The sequence below is a fragment of the Erpetoichthys calabaricus genome, chromosome 11, assembly GCF_900747795.2.
Source record: "Erpetoichthys calabaricus chromosome 11, fErpCal1.3, whole genome shotgun sequence".
NCBI lineage: Eukaryota > Metazoa > Chordata > Cladistia > Polypteriformes > Polypteridae > Erpetoichthys > Erpetoichthys calabaricus.
This window is the reverse complement of record NC_041404.2, coordinates 96,511,890-96,537,101: the sequence shown is the minus strand read 5'-3', so window position 1 is coordinate 96,537,101 and position 25,212 is coordinate 96,511,890. Positions and strand designations below refer to the sequence as shown.

General features: G+C 39.8%; 1 protein-coding gene across 2 annotated transcripts in view; it reads right to left on the bottom strand.

Moving 5' to 3' along the window:
* nucb1 (nucleobindin 1) overlaps positions 1–25,212 on the bottom strand; it is an 84,059-nt gene that overhangs the window by 40,159 nt on the left and 18,688 nt on the right. For both annotated transcript variants that reach the window (XM_028813638.2, XM_028813637.2), the window contains exons 2-7: positions 22,459–22,588; positions 22,266–22,373; positions 21,743–21,875; positions 21,559–21,662; positions 21,292–21,477; positions 21,013–21,103 (exon numbers count right to left, since the gene is read on the bottom strand). In XM_028813638.2, the coding sequence (XP_028669471.1) occupies positions 21,013–21,103; positions 21,292–21,477; positions 21,559–21,662; positions 21,743–21,875; positions 22,266–22,373; positions 22,459–22,587 (751 nt within the window). In that variant the 5' untranslated portion in view covers position 22,588. The remainder of the gene's footprint in view (positions 1–21,012; positions 21,104–21,291; positions 21,478–21,558; positions 21,663–21,742; positions 21,876–22,265; positions 22,374–22,458; positions 22,589–25,212) is intronic.

Genomic DNA, 25,212 nt, shown 5'->3' with positions numbered 1-25,212 from the left:
ATAAGAAATCAGGAAGGGGGCAAATAGTTTTTCACACCACTGTATATATATATGTAGATATGTAAATTTGTATATGTATATATATGTTTATGTGGATGTGTATATACGTATGTATATGTAGATATGTGTATATGTAGATATGTATATATATATGTTTATGTATAAATATGTTTATGTGTGTGTGTGTGCATATTATATATATATATATAAAAGACAGCAACACTCATAACAATGACAACACAATTACATTGACAATCATGTTACGTTATTTTTAAAATGTTTCCTTTTTTTTTCATAACCTCTTTAACACATTACTTCTCCGCTGCGAAGCACGGGTATTTTGCTAGTATATATATATATATATATATATATATATATATATATATATATATATATATATATACACATATACACACACACAATCCTAAGCCTAAAAGTTCAATGATTTTGTGCAATGATTTTATGTGACATTTTTATGTCACGCTTTAAATCAGGCTTATTTTAAAACCTCCATATATATGTTTGGTATCATTCTTTTCAGAATTTATCAAACTTTAATGTGATGATGTTAGATTTTCACATTCTGATTCCATTTTTAAATTATAAACTAAAAAATATCAAGAACTCGCGTCCCGCAAGATGAGAATTTGTGCCAACAGATTTAACCACTCCCGGGGCCAGAAATAAAAGGCAAAGAGTAGGACAGCTGCTGTACAGGCTTTTAAATGTTTGAAGCACTGTGTGAGATGCAGATCATGCGGCATGGCAGCAGCAGCAGCAAGCCAGCAGCTGATCGAGCAAAGAGGAGGTTAAAAAAAAATAATAAAAATATATTTGTTTCCCATTGTATCACCATTTAAGAGGGTGTTTCACACGGGCGACCGCATCTCCTTGGGGTGCATTCAGCCCCCCTCTTTACAACGCGAGCGGCAGACACACCCCCTAGTTACAGATCTATAACATAAAGTAACTGATTGTACAAGTATTTATTCCTGTCCAATCAGTATTTAGCAGATGAACTCTGGCAGCAACTACAGCTTGAAGTCTATATCCTGCAATTTTTTCCCTTATTTCTACTTTGCAAAACTGCTAAAGTTCTGTCAGGTTGCATGGGGTTTGTGAATGAACTGCCTTTATTAAGTCCAGCCACAAAATCTCAATGGGATTGAAATCTGGACTCGACTCGGCCACTCCAAGATTAGACATATATAAACGAAAGATGTGTGTGTATGGAGCAGTCCACAACCACTAGACGGTACATGCATGCACTCTGATTTTTTTTTTTCAGCACTTGCATGCACCTCACTTCTCATTCAACCCAAGCAGACAAACTCGGCTTTGTGGTACATGCAAACTATATGTTTGACTGAGACAAGTTCCAGTCTGTCCCACTCAACATGTGCCATAGCTGCACTGAACTATATGTCTGTCTCAGACAAGATACGATCTGTACCAGCCCACTTGGCTGACAACTGTGCAAGTCCACCAATATAGTAAAACTGCTAGGGACTCTTCTGGATATTTTTTTTTGTCCCAAAGACCACATGCTGCTAGTATTAACATGTTTTTAGGCCATTCCTGTGTGGCTTTGGTTTTATGCCTGGCTAAAAAACAAATCTTCTCCCAAGGTACAGGTTTCTTGCAGACTATATTAGATTTTACTCCAGGATTTCCTTGTATTCTACTGCATTATTTTGCACTCTACTCTCATAAGCCATAAAGTGTGAATGGTGTGTTTTGAAGAATGTGCAGTGTTCAAACATGGCATTCATTGTTATAGCCAAAAAGCTCAATTTTGGTTTCATCAGACCATAGAACCTTCTTCGAGCTAATTTCAGAGTCTCTCATATGCCTTCCGGCAAACCCTATCCAAAACACCATGTACATTTTTAAATTACTAATAAATCAATTTAACTGTACTCTGAGGGATACTTGATGACTTGAATATTTTCTTCTATTCAACCCCTAACCTGTTCTTTTCAATCAATGTTTCACATGGTTGCTTGGAGTGTTCTTTGGTCTTTACTGTGTAGGCTAGATGCTGATACTGAATTCACCACAGGTAGAACAATCCAGATACATGTGCATTTATCCTGTAATCAATTTAATTGAGATCATAAATAGGAAAAGTATGACAGTGCAGCATAAAGTGGTGGTGATGGACTGGGAGATCAGAAAGTGATGAGGATAAAAAGAGGAAGGGCTCAAGAACAGGTTTACTGAGGAAGTTTTAAATGAAGTGCAGTCATTTGAGAGTGCGGAAGAATGATGAGAGAAGAACTGCAAAACTGTATAAAGAGCAGGCGAATAGGTGTTAGGTAGGACAACAGAAGGAGCACACCTGGGGACAAACAGACATGGCGGTGAAACAGAGAGGTGCAGGATGTGATAAAGGCTAAGAAGGAGGTAAAATGGTACCAATCAGGGAAGGAGGAAGACAAGAGAAATGTACAGGCAGACAAACAAGGAGGCAAACAGAAAGGTTTGTATATGATATTTATTGATTTAGAGAAGGCTTATGATAGAATGCCATTTCATGTCTGGAGGTGCATGAGAGAGAAAGGAGTACCAGAAAAGCGTGTGAGGATTGTTCAGGATATGTAGGAGAGTGTACGGACTCAGGTTAAAAGCAGTGTTGGGGTAACAGACAAGATCCCAGTTTGAAAAGGTCTGCACCAGGAATCTTCTTTAAGTTTACACCTCTTTGATCTGGCTATGGATGTGTTGAGTCATGGGATAAAAGACCAATCCCCCTGGTGCATGTATTTTGCTGATGACATTGTGTTGTGTAGCACCAGAAAAAAAGAACAGAATTAAGAAATGAGACAGATGTACAAAAAGGTGGGAAAGATACCTAAGAAAGTGCGGAAAAGTAGGTTGAAGTGGTATGGACATGTGATGAGGAGAGACAATGAATATGTGGAGGTAAAGAGTGATGGGAATGGATGTACAGGAGCAGAGAAAGGGAGGGAGGCCAAAGTGGAGATGGACACATAAACTAAAAGAAGGTTTCAAAGAAAAGTCTGGTGAGGAGGTGCAGGACCAAGCAGTTTGGAGAAGGTTGCTCAAACACATCACCCCCACATAGAAGTGGGAAGATGACAAGAACAATAGTTATGAAATACTGTTGATCAATGTGTAAAAAATGCTAAATACACTGTGATTCAATGTTGTATAACAATAACAAGGGGAAAATTTAAAGGTGGGTGAGGATACTTCTTACAGGAATTGTCTTTCTACTTATTTTAAATGAAATCATGATGCATTATGATTCATGCATCATGCAGTTATGAATATCAGGGTGATGGATTTTACTTTCAGATTGTCTTGACTAAAATTTCAAATAACATTTTACCTAAGCCAAGAGCACCAGGAACTAATGCAAAAAACTAGGGCTTCAACTAAGAACTATTTTGCTAATCAGCTAGTCAATTATTATTTGATTACTCTGGTGTTTTAAAAATAAGTAATTCAGAAATTATATATTTTTTGCACAATGCTTTCTTTCATAACAACTGCACAAAAATGGTCAAAAAAGCCTTGCTTCTAATTTTAAGGTCAACCATAACACTTTAAAGGTTACTGTCAACATCAAGGGAAATAAGCTAAAACCACTGCTAACACTAGAAAAACCGGCCCACTTCAAATCCCTTCACACCTCTCCGTTAGCGTCTTTTGTCCTGACAATGTGCAGATAAAGACAAGCAGCACGCTATTCCATCCCCCCCACTGCCGCAGAACATGCAAAATGTTCTCCCATCTCATGCCTTGATTATCTGGGAGTGAAGTGCTGAAGTTTTAGAGTGGAAATAATAGATTGTTATTTGGAACACATGCATTTCATGTGTGTTCTGCTTCTACAATAACCTGGGTAAACACATTGTTAAAACAAATGTTTTTCATATTTTAGTAGTAAATGACAAAATGTAGGCATAAACTATATAATGTGTGAAGCCTGAAGTCCAAAGATCAAGTAAACACTTACACATAAGGTTCAAGGATGATACAACAGAGTCCGTGGCGTAGCAGTAAGATTTGCTGACTTGTAATCAAGAGTCCCCGGTTCGATCCCGACTGCCTCCTATATTTACTGTTTTCAGTAGAGAGCTGCTCTTATTGTTAATATTATACAGTAAACACATACATTTGGTTTGCGTCTGTAACAGCCGGTGTACATTTATAGGACTTGCAAATGTTACCTTTTTTTTTTCCCCCCACTTTTATTCTCTCAGTCACGATCACGATACATACTACCGAGTCCTGGTGCTTCCTGTCTTGCTATATGGTTGTGAGACATGGACACTATCCAGTGACCTGAGACAAAGACTGGACTCCTTTGGTACTGTGTCTCTCCGGAAAATCCTTGGGTACTGTTGGTTTGACTTTGTGTCGAATGAGCGGTTGCTCACGGAGTCCCGAATGAGGCACATTACCTGCATTGTGAGGGAGCGTCAGTTACGGCACTACGGTCATGTGGCGCGTTTCCCAGAGGGTGTTCCGGCTCGTAAGAGCCTCATTGTTGGGGACCCAAGTGGCTGGACCAGATGTAGGGGATTGCCCATGTAACACCTGGCTGCGGTGTTTGCCTGGGGGGTTGCAAACCGGGATCCCGAGTTGTTTCATTTCATCTTACCATGTGCACATTCGAAATGTATTTTCTGACATTTTCTCTCTAGTAAATCAAAAAATCTGCTAAAATCAATATTAAAAATAAAACTTCGAACATAATTATATCTGTACTACTTGTAGCAGTAATACTTACTTAGATTTGACTACATATCCCAGTCGCCCTAACGGCATTATGCTATAAGACAGCGGAGGAGGGCGCGGGGACAGCTGGGTCTAAGACGACAAAGGCAGTGGAAACTTTTAAAAGGAGAAACCAGCAAGATGCAATAGATCATTAATGTATATTTGTTCTTACTCTCCTCACCCATTTGGATCACCCGTGGTTCATCTTGGATTTCTGTTCCTGTCTGGATTTGTGGTCAGTCTTGTGCTTGCCTATTTGTGCAAGTTGTACAGTTTGGTTAACATCTTCATCTGAGGGAGCGCTCCCAATCACCTCATACTACACTACACCAGGAAAAGGGCAGAACAAACTTTCCATTCCTTTTAGTGAACCTTTCACAGGGTTTTTTTTACTCTCCATTGATTTTCAACTGCCTCCGATATACTGGACTGTGTTTGACATTGTCGTGTTTATTGTTGCATTATAATTTCCATAGGGGAGTTGTGAGGGTTAACTGTTTAATTGCTGTTAATATTTCTTTTTGACTTAATACACATAATTATTATTGATTTAATCTGCTGTTCAACTGTGTCTCTGTCTGTGAGTGAGTGACTGTGAGTCGGGGTCCAGGCTGGGTGTACTCCTGGGGTTTCTACAAAAAAATAAATAAATCACCATCCCTTTGATGGTGTGAATCTTAGCGGCACTGTGACCACTACAGATTCTAGTGAGCCACAATCAATCTACACACTGTTCTAGTTCCTGTCTTCACAGGGCACAGTGCAGGGTGTGCAGCGCCTGTAAGTAAAAATGACTGTGAATGTGAATTCACAGACTCAAATCAAATGTATGTTATTACATAATAGTAATAATAATAGCAGCTCACTACTCAAAACGGGGAGAACCAGGGTTCGAACCCACAAGCGCTTGCTTAGAGGGCAGCAGTTCTTACCTCTACATCAGCTAAACAGACATGTCTGTTTTCTGTCGATTGATATTTGGACTTGGCTTTTTACTCATTGACAGCAACATGTAATCTGAATGATTTCCTTTTCTTTGGCTATGTTCTTAAATAAAAGCTCACTTGTTTTGTTATACCTTTTGTGAAAGTGTTCATTTGATATTTGGTACTTCTTTCATCACACATTTGAGATTTCAGATCAGCATTTCGTCAATTATTAGTATAACAAGAAAAATGCTTGTTTTAGTTATGTGTTCAACATTTCTAGCCTCACATTTCCTGTCATCCTACATTTACCCAGATCATTGCAGACATTTAAAATGTATGAAATGTATGTATTCCAAATAATGATATATTATTTACCCTATACAATTCCAGGTACCTCACACCCAGATAAAGAGACTTGAGCTGGGAGAACTTTAGCTGCGTCAGTGCGGGATGGGATACCAGGCTACTTGCTGCCCCTGCTGGTTGACACATTTGCAAAACAAAGACGCTGATGAGGAAGTACGAAGAAATTTAATGTGGCCCAGCATTACAACTTTTTTCGTAGGCTTCTATTGTTAAGTGGAGTTCAGACATGCACGAGAAACAGATATTTCAACGTGTCCTTGATGCATGTGACCCCTGGGTGCCCGCTACTCTGATGGGGGTCGTAAAATAGGTGGAAGAGTTGATGAAGTTGGGGTCCACAGTGGAGAAAAACTGGGCAGCCATTAAGGTTAGCGGGTCTTGTAAGGGTGCCACACGGGGGAAAGCCTCAGCAGAACCTTGTGCCAATGTCACAAACCACCTTGCTCCTCTTAGGCCAGATTTATACTTCACGTGACGCGACGCATGCTGCAGCGGACGCTTCTGCTACGCAAGCATTGTACTGTTTATACTTGTGCACGTACTTTCTGTAAATCTGGAGGAATCCACCAGGTGGCAGTGCGAGATTATTATCCCGGGGAGAACAGGTTCGGCTTCGCTGTGTTGTGAATTGCCTGGAACACCCATTAAACTCCGATGACACCTAACCGCAATATCTCTGAAAAGGATGTTTAATGATTACATCCATCAGTTCATCGCAAGGTGAATACAAGCACACACATACACGCTGGCGTCATTTTAGTGTAACCAAATCTGCATATCTTTGGAAAGAAACTGGAGCACACTGTGGAAACCCAGCAGTAAAACATGTAAACTCCAGGCAGGGAATATCAGCAACATGACTCCCTGCAAGACAGCAGCGCTAACGCTCCGCCACCGTGTTACCCGTATGTGTGTAATTATTAACAGTATTCATTATTTAAACGAAATTACCGATTTATCTGTAAAATGTAACATACATACTTCAATGCATTTCATCATGAAAATGATATCAAATATAAATCTAAGGATTCTAAATGTGCAGAGAGTTGGAATATCATAAATTTAATGTGCTCAGTGGGCGATCTATTGCTGTTTGCCACTGCTGTCAGTATCGGAGGAAGCCCTAGAAAAAAAAGATGGCACAGAAGACGGTATGTGAGAATTTAAAAATGTATCGTGTCTTTACGATCGGGAATATGCAATGCTTGAATATAAAAGCACCAGAAATGCATCGATATGTCGGCATTTTGCTTCACCACTTCGAACCATTCATCAAACATCGAAGCGCGCACACTGATCTCGTAGGATCTTCAAAGCGCCTTTCTGTCACATGTACTGTAGATAGTAACCAGAGGCTCTGATGTCACATTCCAACGTTTAGCACACTGTGCCCCCCGACTTTTTGCTGGTACTGCAACTCGCGCACACGTCGCGTTAATTTCTGAGGACCTACTCAAATGAACGCTGGGAACGCGTGGCAGCCATGATGCAGGCGCGTACGCATTCTGAGCGTGTAGTGTGAATGAGCCCTTAGTGAGAGGTGTAATGGGAGAGGCAGTCATAGATACAGATACAGCTTGTGGGAAAAAATTCAAGTGCCTCAAGGGAAACACAGGTAAAGTGCAGAAGTAAAATTCTTTCTCACTCATGACAAGGGCACATGGGGCAAAGAGTAAAAACCCTTTTTGAGGCTCTCTTTACATGAGACACACTGGGAGACTGAAGCATATGTCCCGGAAGACTACCACCTGTCAATGCCTTTATCATTAGGAATGGACTCACTAATGTCGGTAGGGCGTACTATCTACCTGCCGGGCTGGAGTACAAGTTGCCAGTAGTTGATGTCCATCGGTTCAGGAGGAAGGCTCAGAGTGATCCGTTTTAAACTAACTTGCTTTATTACCTCGCACAAGACATTGATGAGTATACCCCAGTACATGAGCCAATTCTTGAACAGTCGGAACTCGTTTAGCCACTGCTCAGGAGGGGGCAACTTGGTATAGTCAGACTGATGTGGTATGTTGTCACATCCACACAGTCGGTCAAGTCCCTGTGCAGCACAGGGATTATAGAGTGTCCCCTCTGAAAGGAGGAACAATCAAAGAATGGGTCGACCAGATGTTGCCGGAAGGGCTGACTTGAGCCTTCCACCTCACTGTAGGCTAGTCGTGTAGTGCTTTTTCAAAAGCCCAACGGAACCTACCAATTCTGCACTGATAATAGGGAGCTCAATAAGAAGACTCTTCATGCATAACTAATGTCACTTGTTTACAAAATCTTAAAGAGAGAGTCTTTGCATGGGGCAGCTCCCTGGACCTAAAGTCCAGGTATTGGCAGATAAGTATTTTGGAGGATAGCATCACGAAGACAACCGTCATCACCTCAGAGGAGCTGTTCCAGTTTCCAATGATGCCCTTTGGATTGAAAAATGCAGGGGCATCATTTCAACAGCTCATGGAGCAGGTCCTCCAGGGGCTTATTGAAACTGTTTTGTATACATCAATGACATCATTGTGTTCTCCCCATCTGTGCAATAACATCTCAATGACATCGACACCATCTTCCAGTAACTACACAAGGCTCATCTCAAAATCAATACCAGTAAGTGTAGATTTCTCCAAGACCACCTTACCTTCCTTGGACGTATTGTGTCAGGAAACAGGGTCCTGAAGAATGTTAACACTAGAATTACCAGAGCCTACGAAAAAACTCGTAGATCCATCCCACCTTAAAACACTTTGCACTTTTCCGTCAGTGTCTTTTGTCCTTTAAATGTGTTGATAAGCAGCAAACAGCAAGCAGTCTGCTATCACATCCCCCCACCGGCACACAGTTTTCTCAGCTCAAGTCTGCTTATCTACTTGTCAGTAGATTAGAGCTGCATAGAGTGAGAAGTCATGCAAAAATGACACCTTTTATAAATACTATATCGTTATTTGGAACACTTGCATTTAATGTGTGTTCTGTGTCTACAACGATCTATGCACAGTAAACACATCGTTAAAACAGAAATGTTTTTCATGTTTTAGTAATGTTACGACCTACTCTAGCCTTTTGTTTTTATTTTCTAATTTGGGGGTTTACCTTAATTGTTGTCCTGCCCTAATTATCCACTTACGTTGCTTATTAATTAACTCACCTGGGTATGGGTGGGGTGTAGGTTTAAAAATGAAGCTTCTTTGTGGTTTGAGGGAGTGTGTGTGTGAGAGAGAGAGAGAGAGAGAGGGGAGAAGAACTGAGTAAGGTATGGCAAGATAGGGTTGGATAGTCTGACTTTGGGTTTTTGGTTGCTTATTAAAGAAATAATTGTAAGCTAGCTAAGTAATAAAAGCAAATAGTTTACAGCAAGATACAAACTTTGTGAAGTTAGACAGCTAAGTTTGTGTGGTTTTTCCTGCCTTGCTTGTTCTGTGTAGTTTCTCCATATTTTTTTGTGTTTCTTTTTACAATAAATGGAACTTGTTTTTATTTAGGTTTTTGTGTTTTGTCTCCCTCTCTCTCTCTCATTAGTATATGGCCTATGTATATATCCCTGGATTTTTTTTGGTAGGCCGTAACAAGTAATAATTGACAAAATGTAGGCATGAAGTGTATAATGTGTGAAGCCTGAATTCCAAATATCTTTATACTGTACACTTTCACAAAAGATAAAAGTATAACAGAACAAATGCACTTTTTTCTAAGGCTATAACCGAAGAAAAAGAAATCGGGTTAGTGCTGCTTGCTGTCCTGGCTTCTTGGGTAGTATACTGGTTAGAGCTGCCGACTCCAACTCATAAGGTTCTGGGTTCGAGTCTTAACGTCTCCCAAAATAAACATTTTGAGAAGTAAGCTGTTCTTATTAATATTATACAATAAAAGCATACATTTGATTTGCGACTGTAACAGCCGCTGTAAATGTACAGTGAACCCTCGTTTATCACGGTTAATCCGTTCCAGACTCTACCGCGATAAATGAATTTTCGCGAAGTAGGATTCTTTATTTATAAATCGAATATTTTCACAGAGTATAGAAAACCTGTTTACGACCTTCTAAATACGTTTTTTAACATTATTAGGGCCCTCTAGACATGAAATAACACCCTTTAGTCACCATTACACTAATATTACCCAATATATTAGACAAAATAAGAGAAAAGACATATTAGACGTTACAAATATATTATTATTGTACTGTAAATTTAATTATACACACACAACCACTAACTTATGAAGGCACAACCTCAGTAGGAGAGTCTTCAGGTGGTGCAGAATCTTCAGCAGGTGCGTCGTTGTCTTCTTCCGCTGAAGGAGTACTAGGAGTAGGCAGTGGGTGTCTGGACTCCCAATCAAGAGCTTCTGGGTTCAATGCTAGCAGCTTCTCAAGTTTACCGTTTACAGTAGAGAGCTGCTGTTTTTGTTAATATTACACAATAACATACATTTGATTTACGTCTGTAACAACCGCTGTAAATTTATAGTGCTTGTCAAAGTTAGCGTTCACGCTCACCCCGATCTGACACTGCTGTTTTCAAGTAAAGACACGCTATAACAGAGGTGAACTCAGATCAGAGAAAACAGAAGCCCTCCCCGCAAGAAATGTCAACTCACATAAAAGAACAACGCAGCTGCACCAGGTGTAAAGGCAAAAGTCCGGCGTCATCCTGCCAATCACCTGTCCTTCAAAGAAACAGCGTGGCTCACAGAGCTCTCCACCGCTACACCGTCCAGATTTAAACACTAGCGTGGTGTATGTGCCCAAAAAAAGTCTAACTGCATTCTCGTACCATTGCTCGCGTACTAAAGTGTCAGCAGGTATTTTTCGTGGCATTACACGTGTAATTTGTGAGCATGCCTTTGACGATCAAACAGAGGAAGCTCAACAGTTCACTTGTGACTTTATGCTGTAGGAAGATAAGTAAATAAATCAGCTCGCATGTTATTTATTTGGATCAAATAAAGACGCACTATAGCTATTTATCTGTCCCCTTAGCTGTTTTTATATATATATTATATAATAACAGTTGTAAAGACACTTGTTCATGTTAATTGCAGTCTCAATTGTTAAAAATATTTTAAAAGGAGCATCCCACATGAAAATACAACGATCTGACTGACTGACAGTGCATACCACTTTATATGGTTAAAAAGAAAAAAAACCAAAACAAAACCACTTTCTTTCCAGCGGGGAATCGAACTCGGATCTCTAAGGCGCAACAGGCCTGCTGCGCACTGATTGGCTGAGCAGTCTGTGTCAACTATCCTTGACTTAGTATGTATCGTGATTTAGAGAGAATAAAAATGAAAAAAACACGGAAACTTTTACAAGTCCTATAAATGTACACCGTGTGTTACAGACGCAAACCAAGTGTATGTGTGTACTGTATATTAACAATATAAGAGCAGCTCATTACTGAAAACAGCAAATATAGGAGGAAGTCGGGATCAAACCAGGGACGTTTGATTACAAGTCAGCAAATCTTACCACTACCCTATGGAAACTGTTGTTTTTTCTTTAACCTTTTGTGAAAGTATTTACTTGATCTTTGGACTTCAGGCTTCATATATTATATAGTTTATGCCTACATTTTGTCATTTACTACTAAAATATAAAAAATGTTTGTTTTAAAAATGTGTTTACAAAGATTACTGTAGAAATGGAACACACATGAAATGCGTGTGTTCCAAATAACAATCTATTATTTCCACTCTAAAACTCTAGCAGTTCAGTCACTCCCAGATAATCAAACAAGGCATGAGCTGGGAAAACTTAGTGAACGTTCTGCGACAATGGGGGATGGAATAGCCGGCTGCTTGCTGGCTCGTCTTAATCGTCACATTTAGAAGACAAAAGAGAGGTGAGAATGGTTTTAAGGTGGGCCGGATCTATGAGATTTTTCGTAGACTCTGGTAATTCTAGTGTTAAGCCCATTGTTGACTACCTTGCACCCCAAGAGATAAAAAGTCTCCAGTGCTTCCTGGGGATGGCGGAGTTTTTACAAAAGTTCATTCAAGGGTTCGCTGACATCGCAGCTCCATTTTTCTAAATGCTGAAGTAGGAATCCCCTTGGAAGTGGTTGCAAGGACTCTTTTGATGCACTGAAGAAGCCTTTGTCATTGCCACCACTCCTGGCACAGTCAGATCCGACATTGACTTTCCAGGTTCACATAGACATGAGTGATCTCGGGCTCCGTGCCTTCCTCTCCCAAATTGATCAGGGGAAGAAAGAGTTGTGGCATACGCCTCATGGTCAACGAAGGACGCCAAGTACAATTACTCCACCACCAAAAAAAAATGCCTTGTTGTCGTGTGGGCGGTTGAGAAGTGGCATCATTTTCTGGAGGGGACAGATTTTGAAGTCTATATGGGTCACAGACTCTGACCTGGCCATTTAATTATTTGAAGGCCAGATTTAAGCTAACCAGGTGGGTCTTGTGCCTCCAACAGTTTATATTTAAGGTGTGCTATTGTAAGGGCTGAACTAATGTCTTGCCCGATGCATTGTCCAGTATGCATGGGCCAGCACCCGTGGTATGTGCGGCATCAGTCTCAGCTTCAACCAGTGACCATCACCTCACCTGGGAACTGCATAGGGGTGGACCTAATGGGTCCATTCCCCACCAGTAAAGATCAGAAGACATACCTGATGTTGGAGCTGTTCCCACTGACTAACACCACAGTGAAGAAGATCTGCTCCACCCTGAAGGATAAGATATTCATCTGACTGGAGGCACGTAAGAATATCATAATCGACAGTTTACTGGCTCAGAGGCTGTACAGTTGTCGACACAGTGTTCGAGCTGAAGACAAGGACATACCACCCCCAATTAAATTTGCACTGAGTAGGTGACCACCATCAGGAGTGGACTATGTGACTGCCTGAACTCCGGCTTGCATTGAACATGAGGTTACAGATGAGACCCTTGTATTGTTAGCTTTAGGCAGACAGCTTACTAGTCCTCTAGAAAGGATACTCTGTCACAATCCAACCAAACCAGATGCATCTATTCGTGATCAACTTCAGACCATCCATCACATTTTACATTCAGAACCTCTCATCGGCGTAATCTTGCCCATGTCAGTTATTTATTTATTTTTTTATTCTATTACTATTTTTTTTTAATTCTGTTAAGTTTTCCCAGTGTGTGCTCAAAATACTGCCCCCTTAAAAACATACTACAGTGTGTGTTATCACGTGACTCCGCCCCGTCCAGTTTGCAACAGGGGGAACAACATGGAGCAGAACTCCGAGCACCTCTTACCAAAGACACATTTTGGTTTCAGTGTAAACAAGCGAACAAAAAGAACTTAAATGTAAACACTGCAGAAAAACAGTTTCAGGGACCAAATACCACCAATCTTTTTCAACTCTTGGAGCACAACTATGTTATTGAATATGAACAAGTTGCTCCAAAATGCAGCTTTCAATAGCACAAGCATTTACAAATGCTACACAATACGAAAAAGATTCAAGAAGATGTAAAGAAATAACTGACACCACTTCCTACTACATTGCAAAGGATGGCTACCATAGCTAGAGTGGAGCAAACGTCACTAAAACCCTTCACAGAAGACTCACTGTGCCAACGTGAACAAATTTTTCCCTAACTGCAGTGGCCAACATGTACAAAGCATGTCGTAGGTAGCTGCTGAACCGAAACCTGTGCAGCACTTTGCAGACACATCTGATTTCTGGTTAAGTATGACAATTGATGGAAGCTGCATAACAGATGCCTTGAGACGGCATATTTTCCAGTTGATCACAAGTCAGAGATGACTGAATAAGGCCTGACAATGCTTTCTGTGTGGGGCCTCACAGAAAAAAACCCATCATGGCCATTAGGACAGATAATGCCACTAATTTTGCCAAAGATGCAGAGCTCAATGGATGGACATGGTAGAAATGTTTTGGACACAGGCTGGAACTGGCAATCGGTAAGTGCACATCATCTTAACAGAAATAACACTACAATATTTAGTAATCTAAATGGGGATATCTGGGTTGTGACTATTTGCTATATTCTGTCTGTGTTTGCTTATGTGGGTCATAAATGATAAACGTCTACATATTTTTATATGCCTTATTTCTTTTTAAATTCTCCTTTCCCTTTCTGTGCTGTAGTTGTTAAGAACTTTGTTACATGTCTTTAAAAAAGGTTCTATATAAATGCAACTTTATTCAGCACATTAAATAAATACAATGACAACAAAAAACTGTTCATATAGATGCTTTCTTAATGTTACAATGTGCTTGATATTAGAATGTTACAATGTGAATTTCACATTACAATGTAACAAACACAATGAGTCATCATTAGATTAGAAATAAAAAAAATTGCTCTAAAAGTGTTATTAATCGGATATTGTTTAAACAGTTTAGAAGAAGTGTTTCTCCTCTTTTATTTATTGTTCTTGGGCTATACAGTTTGGAAAATCTTCAGATATGTGAAATCATTAATAATTAATAATTCATTTTTAATTTGTATTTTATTTCAGAAAATGTCATGAAAGCTCAACGTGTGGAGCGGGTAATGAGGATGTGCAAAAACAGTTTTTTTTCCTGCAGCTGGGGAAAAAAAGGCATTAGTGAAGGCACAAGATAATGTTTGTTTACACGAGATTCCAGTAATTTTGTACTTGGCAGTATTTAAAATATTTACATGTGCAAAGACATGTAAGTTATAGTCTACTTTTGACATGTTTTATTTAAAACAATGTTTGTTTACAAGAGATTCAAGTTATTTTATACTTTTCACATGGCAATACTTAATTTATTTTGTATGCAAGAAATGCAAGTTATTTATTTTCTACTTTTTTAGGGAACTTTTTACCTTAAAACTAAAATGTGACCTTTTACAAGACATTTCATTTCAATCGATGGGTGCTTTGATTTCCATTCAATATATTGAATAAATTATTCATCTCTGTGTGTTTCCTTCAATTGTTTTAAAACCAGTAATGGCGCACTGCACGGTAATGCGCAGTAAATACACTTGACTGGAGCATTCATAGCTTTTTATGCTCTTTCTCTGTACGTTTAGCATTCATTTACTCAGAGGTTGATGTGCTTGCTGCTTCCTGAGCAGCTCTTCTTTTCTCCACTCTAATAGCCCACTTCTTCTCTTCTTTTGTCGGTATCTTTTCACATTAAAACTGATTAAGTCAGTTTTTGTGTTGCAATTACTTAGTACGTTTTCCTTAACTTTTTGCTTAAGTCGGAACTTAAGTCTTCAATCTGCCTCAAGAAATACTTAAGATATGAAGGGGAAGTGACAGTGAAGGTGGTAGGGATGAAAATGGCGCCCGTACTCATGCACCACATGGCTGCCCTGCTGCTGAGAGTTAATTCTACAATAATAAAAATAAAAAGAGGAATAACCATGGACATCAATCATTGCCCCGAAAGTGGACAGTAGACTCACGTAGTATATGTGTACCAAATTTCAGGTCAATAGGTCAAACGGTTTGCGAGCTACACGTGATTTAAAATCCTGGACAGACAAATGAACAGCAACGGGTATTATATATAAAGATCACAAAGATATGCAGTTTTTCTTTAGAAAAAAAATCCCAGGTTTAGTATTTGAGCATATTTACAGTACAAACCTCAGTGAACTAGGAAGGTTAAAAAAAAAATAAAATTGTTCATTAATTGTAATCGAGGTAAAATGTTCAATTGATTGGGATATTGATTTGAGGTGACATCACGCAGCCTTAATCCCAGTCCAGACAATCCCAGTTGTACAATCTAAAACATAAGCCTGCTCAGTTCTCAGTTGGTGAGAATCTCTGAATCGTGACTCGTACCCTTCTCCAAAGCCTTTCATAAAACAACCGCTAAACTGGCTCCTAAGAGGTTTGGCCCCACCACCATAATACAGGAGAAAAAAAAAAAAAAAAAAAAAAAAAAACCTGGTGAGTTATTCAGCTGAATGGGGATTGCCAGGGACCCAAAAAGCAGACAATAGCTAAGTTTCCATCCAGTTTTTTGCGACGTTTTGTTATCGACAAACAGAATATACGTAAAAAAAATGTGCGAAATTTGCTGTCTCCAGCCTGTTTCCATCCAACTGGCTTTTTATCGATAAAATGGTGTGCGTGATGATGTCATCCCCCCCAAAACGAACTGTCGCATAAGTTTTGTTGTATCGCGAAAAAAATCTGCCCTTGAGCCGTTTCCATACATAATTTTGTGTATGTCTCAAATTATCTACCTTTTGTTTTCCACGTTACACCCCCTCCACTAAACAAAGAAACAAAGAAATGGAGAGATTATTCAGACAGTTTTTTGAAATTTGACAGCTTACTGTTATTTCAGTTTCACAAATAATTGGAATTGTACATAATATCCGAAGATGACAGCAGAATGAAGCAGTTGCTTGTCTGATAGCCCTAGAGCTCAAAGAAAGTACCCCTGTGCGACGAAACCCACGGGTATGGGAGAGACGACGGAATAAGACCTTCTGAGAGGAGGTGGTGGAGAGACACTTCACAGAAAATCTCTGGCTGCAACATTTTAGAATGACACGGCTGACGTTTGAGATGTTGTGTGGATTCATCAGTCCTGATGTTGCGCCCATCACAGGTTGCCACCGACCACCGGTTCCAACCCAAAAGCGGATTGCCATCGCCCTTTACAAGCTGGCAACCTGCACCGAGTATAGAGTAGTTGGAGAAACTTTTGGGGTTAGTAAAACTACCGTCCATCGATGTGTATATGCTGTGTGCACCGCTATTAAAGAAAAATTAATGCGGCGTTATATCAGACTTCCGACTGTAGCGGAGGCCAATGAAATTGCATACCGAAATTCCTTGGTGCATCTCGTGCCACAGATTTACGGTGCGCTGGATGGCACGCATGTGCGTATTCTTCCCTCGACAGAAGGCTACCGCGATTACATTAATCGCAAAGGGTGGCCGTCTATTGTTCTCCAGGCCCTTGTTGATGACAGGTGCATGATACGAGACATTTGTGTTGGCACTCCTGGAAGTGCCCATGATGCAGCTGTGTTTGCAGCATCGGATCTGTACAGGTGAGCCTACCTTTCAACATCCCTTCTCAGTGCGATAACAACTGAATTAGTACTGTAAACCTGCTTCACTTAAGGTTTTTAATTAAAACTGAAATTTGAATTAATACAAAATAACGACGTTTAATCAAAAAAAAACTAAAGTTAATATTAATGATTAAATTAAATTGAGGAAATAACAAATCTCTTCATCAGACCATGCGAACCGCTCCGCCATTCTCGTTTTGATTGCACGTGATGAAAATGTGACACATTAATTTGCATTAAAGCCCTTTTTTCCGACAAAAAGTGTTTCCAATGTAGTTTTTGCGACATCTGAAGTATCGATATGGAATTTATGCGCTAAAGTTAAACGGAAAAATATTATGTCGACATGTACAACATTTTATCGATAATTAGCATTTCCATCAGCTATATCGGTAAAAAAATTTGAAGCGCTAAATATTTTTTCGCAAAAACTCCTTGGATGGAAACCTGGCTAGTGTAAACACAGTCAACTTCAAGACTTGGTTTGACCACACACAATGATCTGGGGGTTACTTATTTATTTTTATTTGGTCTGAGCTGTTGCTATTATAAGTTACATTGAGTGAATATAGCTGGAGAAATTTTTTTGTGTCTTCATTTCAGGCTGCAAAGCAACAATATGTGAATATTTTGAAGGGGGTGATTGTTTTAACTGATAGATGCATTACATTTCCAAATGTGCTTATCCAAATGAATGACATAAATTTAACATTTGTATATTTGTATTGAGCAATGAAGTAAGCCATTTTACCACTCCTGCTACTTTCACAGTGCTTTGTGCTTCAAAAGCACTACATACTTATTATTTTCGTATTAACAAATGGAGCAGCTCATTTCATTGCTAGTGTAGACAAGCCAAAAAAGGCACTTCATCTGAAACTTGCCTCAACTGTGGTTACTACGGTCACTGTGAACCTATTTGCATAACGATGGATACATGCAAAGTTTCCTTGATAGTGTCTGGCTCCTTTACCCAACAGTATAAACCAGATAAAAAATGGATGGATTCTTAAAAACAGACATCCATAAACATGCTTAATGCAATCAGAGAATGAATAAGAAGCCACCATTAATCTCACCATTATACTGTCTCCTCTTACAACTTTACCTCACTGAATGATTAAATCTCGTATCTAATGTGTCATCACATTGCCCTAAAACAGCACATCTATATATATAATTCTCTAAGCTGCCGCCAGAGCGGGTAAGACACCCATGAAAGCACGCAGGAAGAGGCGTGGATTCAGTAAGCCGCCGACAAGTAAGACACCCATGGCGCACGCAGGAAGGAGCCACGCCCACCAACTCTAAGACCATTGGATACGACGACAACTCGCAGAGCCACGCCCACCAACTCGGACACGATGACTCGGAAAAAACGCTGTCATTTATGTTCATCTGTGCTACAGTACACATGGACCTCTGAGCCACGTTGACTTTTTGGTTACGACGCACGACCGAGTGCACCATCGCAAACTGTTTTACACGCTACATACAGCAATTCGCATCTGCGACAAACATGCGTCTTCTTGGATGGTCCTGCAGGAACACGGAAGACATTTCCCTGCCCATGACCAGGCGGTGTGTATGCTTCGAGAACGAGGGTGGACGCGGCAGGACCATCTAAGAAGAGGCTGTGTATCAATATATATAATTCACTAAGCCGCCGCCAGAGCAAGCAAGACACCCATGAAAGCACGTAGCGCTTTGAAAGCAGTCAACTCACAAAGCCCAGCCCACCAACTCACGCCCACCAACTCGAGCACGCGTCTACCCACGCTCTCAAGGCATTCACGGTGCCTGCTCATGTGCCCGGACAGAACAACTCACTTTCGTCTCTGCTACAGTACACATGCACCACTGAGCCACGTTGATTTTTCATTATTCTTTTCGGTTTCAGCTGCATTTCCATATATAATCCACCAAGTCGTCCGACCGTGGGATACAAACGACAGAGCACCGCCCAAGAACTCGAACCGCTAGGGAGACACGCCCACCAACTCTAAGAGCACCAACTCAAACCCATAATCTTCCACAGTCTCCTTACTGCAAAGCAGCAGCACTACCACTGCGCCACAAGGCAGTTAAAGAATGCACCGGGCTCGATTTTGTTTTCACTTCTGTTTACAGCGATCGGGTCGTAGATAGCATTGTTACTTTTCTTGGTGGCTTATTACATTACGGATGTTTCACATGTTCATTTTTTTCCCTGTGCTTAAATGACACTAAAAAAGTGTTTCTCAACTGTGACTCCAGAACATCACAGTACGCAAGCTATATTAACTGTCAACAACAAAGACTCGCTACACCTTAATCTACAAGTACTGACACTTATCCCTACCGATGAAGTGACTTTCACAAGCGTGCCTTCTTCGTCACAGACAATCCCGCTTTCAGTCACGGACAATTGTATGTTGGTCTCTCCAGAGGTCTATCTTTTCATTCACTCACAGTGGTATCCACAAACCCACGCCATTTGGACAACTGTGTCATTCAGGAAGTGTTCACCCATCAATACATAATTATGCGGTGTATGCTATGCCGTGGGTTGGCTAGTATGACTGTATTTCTGAATTAACTCCATAATTTGACCAAAGTGGAATAATTAAAGCCTTTGCATGTGCTTTTTTTTTTGTTTAATAATAATAGGCATGATCTGTGCAGTCACAAGTTGAAATTCCACTTGCCTCAAACACAAAGCATTTATGGACTTGACTTCTGTCATTTTTCTTTTTGTCATTTATTGACTCAGTGCTGTACCATCTCCACAGTGAGCCATTGTAATATTAGAACATTAGAACACTCTAGATGAGAACAGGCCATTCAGCCCAACAAAGCTCGCCAGTCCTATCCACTTATTTCTTCCAAAAAACCATCAAGTCAAGTTTTGAAAGTCCCCAACGTCTTACTGTCTACCACACTACTTGGTAGCTTATTCCAAGTGTCTATCGTTCTTTGTGTAAAGAAAAACGTCCTAATGTTTGTGCGAAATTTACCATTAACAAGTTTCCAATGTGTCCCCGTGTTCTTGATGAACTCATTTTAAAATAGCAGTCTCGATCCACTGTACTAATTCCCTTCATAATTTTAAACACTTCAATCATGTCACCTCTTAATCTTCTTTAGGCTCAGCTCTTTTAATCTTTCCTCATAATTCGACCCCTGTAGCCCTGGAATCAGCCTAGTCACTCTTCTCTGGACATTTTCTAGCGCTGCTATGTCCTTTTTATAGCCTGGAGACCAAAACTGCACACAGTACTCAAGATGAGGCCTCACCAGTGCATTATAAAGGTTGAGCATAACCTTCTTGGACCTTCTAACCTTCTAATATGTAGTATTAACATGTTTTTCTCATGTATTATCATGCCTTCCAGAGTAATTGGAGTACTTGCAAGTATACAGGAGTGATACCCCAAATTTCTCAGTACTACGGATGCTGTAAAATAGCTGGTAGCAAACAGTTTTGGGAACTGTGGTATGGTCCTGTTACCAAAGTACTGGTTCTTGTGACATCCCTAGTGATTACAATACAAATGATGCCCATATTTTTGATTCACAACAAAAAAAAATCTCCAAAAGTGCATAAAGTACCTAATTACAGCAAACAGAACACAATCCTGAAAAACAACGCTACAGGATTACACTGCAACAAGCCAAGTTTCAGGTTGTATCAATCTAACACATGTAAGGTGACATTAACAGTTTTTGCATTTTATTTGCTTTTTCAATATTTGTTGCAAGTTCATTTGCAATTTTATCACCTTTATCACCTTTTAAATATAATATTTGTGATATTTGTGCCAATAAGTTTCATAAGGATTTATTTTTGTAAAATCATAAATGATAGCCAACAAACTATATTAACTGCTACTTTTTGTTTTTCTATAAATATGATGTGACCTACAGTATATATAGCATTACAACTCACCATGCAGCTTGAAGAATGTTTTAGGGTTAAATTCTTTTGGGTCAAGACCATCTGTTTCCTCCCAGACTTCTTGCAGTTGATCTCGACTACCCTACATAACACAGACATAAACCAAAAAAAGAAAAAAAAAAAAAAACCAAGGGTCACATAATCATTTTTTATACAGAGATATTTTTCTTCTGGCTTAGCCGCACAGCATTAAATATAGTGGTAGAAAAAAAAAAAAACCCTAATTTTTCTATAATTTTCAAGCTGCTTCCCCAGATTCCCCATTCTCACAGGCACATTAACTTTAGGGTGCTCCTTGTGTTTTTGTTTCATTTCCTCCAGTCTCCTTTCTTCCTTCTCTCTCTTTTCCTCATCAAGAGACTTTAAGTATTCCCTTCTTTCATGCTCCTTTAGCATCTCATATCGCTTGAATTCCTCATGTCTGGCAGCATCATAACTCTCAAGATCACGTGTTGCCTATGAACCAAAAAAACACCGTAAAAAAAGGTAATGTTTAAATCTCACTAATCTACGAACTCCTATTCCATTTTCACCTACTGCCTTAATCAGCATCTCCAAATCACGAGCCTCAAAAGTATGCTGGTTCTGTTGATCAAGATGTTCAAACTGTTTTAATAGACTTGTATGGTCAATTTGTACATCTAAAAAGAAAAAAATGAAACAATTGATAAAGAACAAACAAAGAAGGCTGACAAAAAATGACAAAGATAAAATATTGTACTTTGATCAGTTGTGGCATCCATTTTGGCTTTAATGAGCATTCGTAAGCGGGAGACTTCCTGTCTTTTTAATTCATCAAGTTTCGTCCGGACATGGTGACTAACAAAGTCAAGCTCCTTACTTAGTTTTCCACTCTATAGTAATTAAGGAAAAAAAAAGAAAGTTTGAGAAGGAAGCACACAAAAAACTCTGTAGTATAAGGTAATAATTCAATGCAATAATTACAATAAATGTAAAAACTATCCTTACTTTTACACAGCACAATTTATAATAAGAAATTCATGTGAAAGTTTAACATTATATGAATATCAACATTAAGTTAATAGGAAACTATAGAAAAACAAAGAAGTACTTAAAAACAATAGAAACTGTCAAGTTTAAGAATGACATGGTGATATAATGAGTGTTTATACTGAAACTAATCAAATCCAACAATACATTTTTTTGGGAATATTATATTTGCAGTTATAAGAAATCAATAGCACATTTAGGACAAACACTACATGATTGATTCTGTTCTTCACCTTGATATCATCTGCATTTGCAGCCTGGAGCTTTTCTCGAAAATGCGTGTCTGTCTCTAGAACATCAATTACCTCACGAAGGTAACGGTCATAGTACAGGCCTGTGTCCTAGAAAATAGAACACACTTACAGAAGACATCCTGAAGAGTGTAAAATAAGAGTATGGTGAAGGTATCTGAAAACTGTCAGTTACCAGTGAGTCGTCTTCCTCCTTGTCTTCTACATTGTTTTGTTCTTCTGGGATTTTTGCATTTCTGTCAATTGGAATTGACCTTGTAACCACAAGCAAAGTTGAAACCAACAGAAGCCTTCCAGATAGCATTCTGGATGTAAAAAAGAATAAATGGTCCATTTCAGATATCAAAATACATTACTATTATATATAATAATTAAATATAAACCATCGACTTACTGAATCTGATCACAGGGACATTCACTGCATTTCTAGGAAACTTTTTTTTTTCTCTCCTTGCAGGTTATTAAAGTGGTAACTCTCCATACATTAATGTGCAATACCATTAAATTTGCTTTTACTTTTATCATCCGATTGATACAGGTTTTGTGTGACACATGACCCTTGTAAATTTTAATTTGTGCGCATTTCTTCTTTTACTGCAATTCTTATATTTAAGTAACTTGTGTCTGCTATGCCATTGTACCATTGTCGTTGCATGTTTCTACATCAGTAAAACTATGAAAAACACATTGTATTGTTAAGACATAGTTACAACCAAACTAAACACATGCATGCCTTTCATTCCTTAAAGACCCCATGGCTATGCTTGTAGTCAGGCATTAAACATTCAGTCTGAAATAAAAAGAAACTTAGTTATATTACACAACCTTTTCATACCACTAACCTCTGAAACTCTGTAGTGCAACGAATTCCAAAAAATTGTTCACTCTGTACAGATTTGGATTGGACATTGGGAGAGGTGGGATTTTTCTCAGTGGACCACTAGCTGCCATTGGTCATTGCAAAGTATGAAATAAGAATGTAAATAAAAACAACCAAATTAAAAAAAGTGTGTCAACAATTCCTACCACTTCAACTGGAATGGCCAGTAATGAGTTCACATATGACCATCAGTATTGTCTGTTCATAACTGAAGAACAAGTGAAGAGGCAAATGAGTAAGCTACACACAAAAAGAGCCACAGGACCAGATGAGTTAATTCTCAAATTTGTAAGGCCTGTATTTAACTACTTTGTGATATCCTCTGTTCAGTCTGTCCCCAAGTCCCCAGAAAGTGCCACTGCTGGGGAAAATATGCTACACTCTTCCTGTTCCAAGTAAGGCAGGTGCCCCTTCACCTAATAACTACAGACTAGTGCCACTTCCATCTCATATTATGAAGATCTTTGACAGGCTGGTCCTGAACTAGGAGTCCACTTGTGCCAGACCACCTGGACCAACTGTAGTTTCCCCATCAGACAAAGACTGGCGTGGAGGACGCAATTATCTATCTGCTGCTACACAAAGCTTATTCATATCTGGACAAAGCTGTAAGGATTTTGATTATTTTCCAGTGTCTTCAATACCATTCAGCTATCCCTGTTAAGGGGTAAGATACAGAGATATGCAGATGGATGAGCCTATGGTGTCCTGGAAAATGCATTATTCGTCTGGAAGTCCACAGTTTGTGAGACTCAAGGACTGTGTCAATGATCTATCTTACTAAACCACAGTTAATTTATGCACGGCGGACGCACCGAGGCGCATGCATACTGTGCTGTGGCGCCCACCCCAGAGTCAAACGCAGCGGCTTCCCAAAACGCGGCGGCTTCCCAGAGTCAGTGGGTGGCGCCCAAACAACACATCCTGTAAACTAGACTTAATGAACAAAGGCGCCCACACAAAGAAACCGCTTTAGTTCAAATAGGGTTATTCAATTAAATGGAAACTTTACCATGCCTACAACCTGTGAACTGAATCTGAGGTAAAGCGTACATGCCAGGTTGTACAGCCGCCCGGACAATGAACGAGCGCGCCCACAACGCGCTTTTGACACAGCACAGGCAAAGGAGGCACGTATCCAAATGGAGCGAGCTCAACGATTAGTAATACAAACACGAGCCCGTATGGCTACGACCTGTAAACGAGCCCGTATGGATACAAACAATGAACGAAGGCGCCCACACAAAGAAACCACTTTATTTCAAATAGGGTTATTGAATTAAATGGAAACTTTACCATGCCTACGACCTGTGAACTAAACCTGAGGTAAAGCGTGCACGCCAGGTTGTACAGCCGCCCGGACGCGACCGCCCACACCACCGCATATACAGTAATCCCTCCTCCATCGCGGGGGTTGCGTTCCAGAGCCACCCGCGAAATAGGAAAATCCGCGAAGTAGAAACCATATGTTTATATGGTTATTTTTAGAATGTCATGCTTGGGTCACAGATTTGCGCAGAAACACAGGAGGTTGTAGAGAGACAGGAACGTTATTCAAACACTGCAAACAAACATTTGTCTCTTTTTCAAAAGTTTAAACTGTGCTCCATGACAAGACAGAGATGACAGTTCTGTCTCACAATTAAAAGAATGCAAACATATCTTCCTTTTCAAAGGAGTGCAAAGCAAGCAGTCAAAAAAAAAATCAATACGGCTTTTTGGCTTTTAAGTATGCGAAGCACCGCCGGTACAAAGCTGTTGAAGGCGGCAGCTCACACCCCCTCTGTCAGGAGCAGGAAGAGAGAGAGAGAGAGAGAGATAGAGAGAGATAGAGAGACAGATAAAAAAAATCAATACGTGCCCTTTGAGCTTTTAAGTATGCGAAGCTCCGTGCAGCATGTCTTTCAGGAAGCAGCTGCACACAGCCCCCCTGCTCACACCCCCCTACGTCAGCGCAAGAGAGAGAGAGAGAGAGAAAGTAAGCTGGATAGCTTCTCAGCCATCTGCCAATAGCGTCCCTTACAATAATAATAATAAATTTTATTTATA